The 1,866-nt window shown below is 52.9% G+C and overlaps 1 protein-coding gene across 1 annotated transcript; it reads left to right on the plus strand.

The window, feature by feature from the left end:
- Positions 1-1,647, plus strand: IRF2BP2 (interferon regulatory factor 2 binding protein 2; the record flags this gene model as incomplete). Its single annotated transcript, XM_029919386.1, has 2 exons — positions 1-226; positions 807-1,647. Coding segments are annotated over 2 exons (942 nt in total), but the record flags the coding sequence as incomplete, so codon positions are not given.
- Positions 1,648-1,866: the final 219 nt, after the last annotated feature.

Here is a 1,866-nt window from a genome sequence, read left to right on the forward strand (position 1 = left end):
GCCGCGGCCGGGCCCGCCGAGCTGGGCGCCGAGGGCGCGGGCAAGGGCCGCGGGCCCGGCGAGCAGGACTGGGTCAACAGGCCCAAGACGGTGCGCGACACGCTGCTGGCGCTGCACCAGCACGGCCACTCGGGGCCCTTCGAGAGCAAGTTTAAGAAGGAGCCGGCCCTGACTGCAGGCAGGTTGTTGGGTTTCGAGGCCAACGGGGCCAACGGGTCTAAAGCAGGTAGGGGCGGCTGCGGAGTGAGGGGCTCTAGGGGAGAGAGGGTCCCGCAGAGCAGAGGAGGGGGTGCCCTGTCCCGTTCGCCCTTCTACCCCGGCCCAGAAACAACAAACACCCAACTTCCTGATCTGCCTGAGGCGGAACCAGTGCTCAGTGGCAACGTGTTCATGTGCTGAAGCAGCATAACAGAGATGAGTCAGAGCGGGCTGATAGGCACTGACACAGGGTTTTCCTTTCCCAGCACATTCTTGGATGGGAGCACGAGGGCACCGGGCACCTTTTAGCCCGTTGGGGGACGTTGGCAATCGGGCCGCGCGGTTTCAGCTGGGGATGTGCGTGCGTGTGTAGGAACAGGCTCTTCGTGCATGCTGTGTTCCGCGGCTTTTTAAAATTCTGCCTCGGAGCCCCACGAGTCTTCAGTGTCCTAAGTTGCACGTGCACTTGAAACTCCTGTTGAGATTCTGTGTACAGAGAATAGACGTTTTGTAGGGAGGCTTGTTTCGTGTTAGTTAAGAGAAAGATCCTTTTCAGCGCACGTCCACTGACTTCCTTTTTGTCCTTTTTTTTTTTTCTTCTTCCCCAGTGGCGAGAACAGCAAGGAAAAGAAAGCCTTCTCCAGAACCAGAAGGTGAAGTCGGGCCCCCTAAGATCAATGGAGAGGCACAGCCATGGCTGTCCACACCCACAGAAGGGCTCAAGATCCCCATTACTCCTACATCCTCTTTTGTGTCTCCACCACCACCCACTGCCTCACCTCATTCCAACCGGACCACACCGCCTGAAGCGGCTCAGAACGGCCAGTCTCCCATGGCAGCCCTGATCTTAGTGGCAGACAATGCGGGCGGCAGTCACGCCTCGAAAGATGCCAACCAGGTTCACTCCACTACCCGGAGGAATAGCAGCAGCCCACCCTCTCCGTCCTCTATGAACCAAAGAAGGCTCGGCCCCAGAGAGGTTGGGGGCCAGGGGGCAGGCAGCACGGGAGGACTGGAGCCAGTGCACCCTGCCAGCCTCCCAGACTCTTCTCTGGCAGCCAGTGCCCCCCTGTGCTGCACCCTCTGCCACGAGCGGCTGGAGGACACCCACTTTGTGCAGTGCCCGTCTGTCCCTTCGCACAAGTTCTGCTTCCCTTGCTCCAGACAAAGTATCAAACAGCAGGGAGCCAGCGGAGAGGTTTATTGTCCCAGTGGGGAAAAATGCCCTCTTGTGGGCTCCAATGTCCCCTGGGCCTTTATGCAAGGGGAAATTGCGACCATCCTGGCTGGAGATGTGAAAGTGAAAAAAGAGAGAGACTCGTGACTTTCCGGTTTCAGAAAAACCCAATGATTACCCTTAACTAAAACTGCTTGAACTGTATATATATCTCCATATATATATATATATATATATATATATATGTATATACACACACACACACATATATACACACACTCACACACACATATATATGTGTGTGTGTGTATATATATATATATATATATATATATATATATATCCAAGACAAGGGAAATGTAGACTTCATAAACATGGCTGTATAATTTTGATTTTTTTGAATACATTGTGTTTCTATTTTTTTTTTGACGACAAAAGGTATGTACTTCTAAAGGCGTTTTCTTCTTTTGTTAATGTTATTAGCATATCTT

Source organism: Suricata suricatta, chromosome 2 (assembly GCF_006229205.1).
Source record: "Suricata suricatta isolate VVHF042 chromosome 2, meerkat_22Aug2017_6uvM2_HiC, whole genome shotgun sequence".
Lineage (NCBI taxonomy): Eukaryota > Metazoa > Chordata > Mammalia > Carnivora > Herpestidae > Suricata > Suricata suricatta.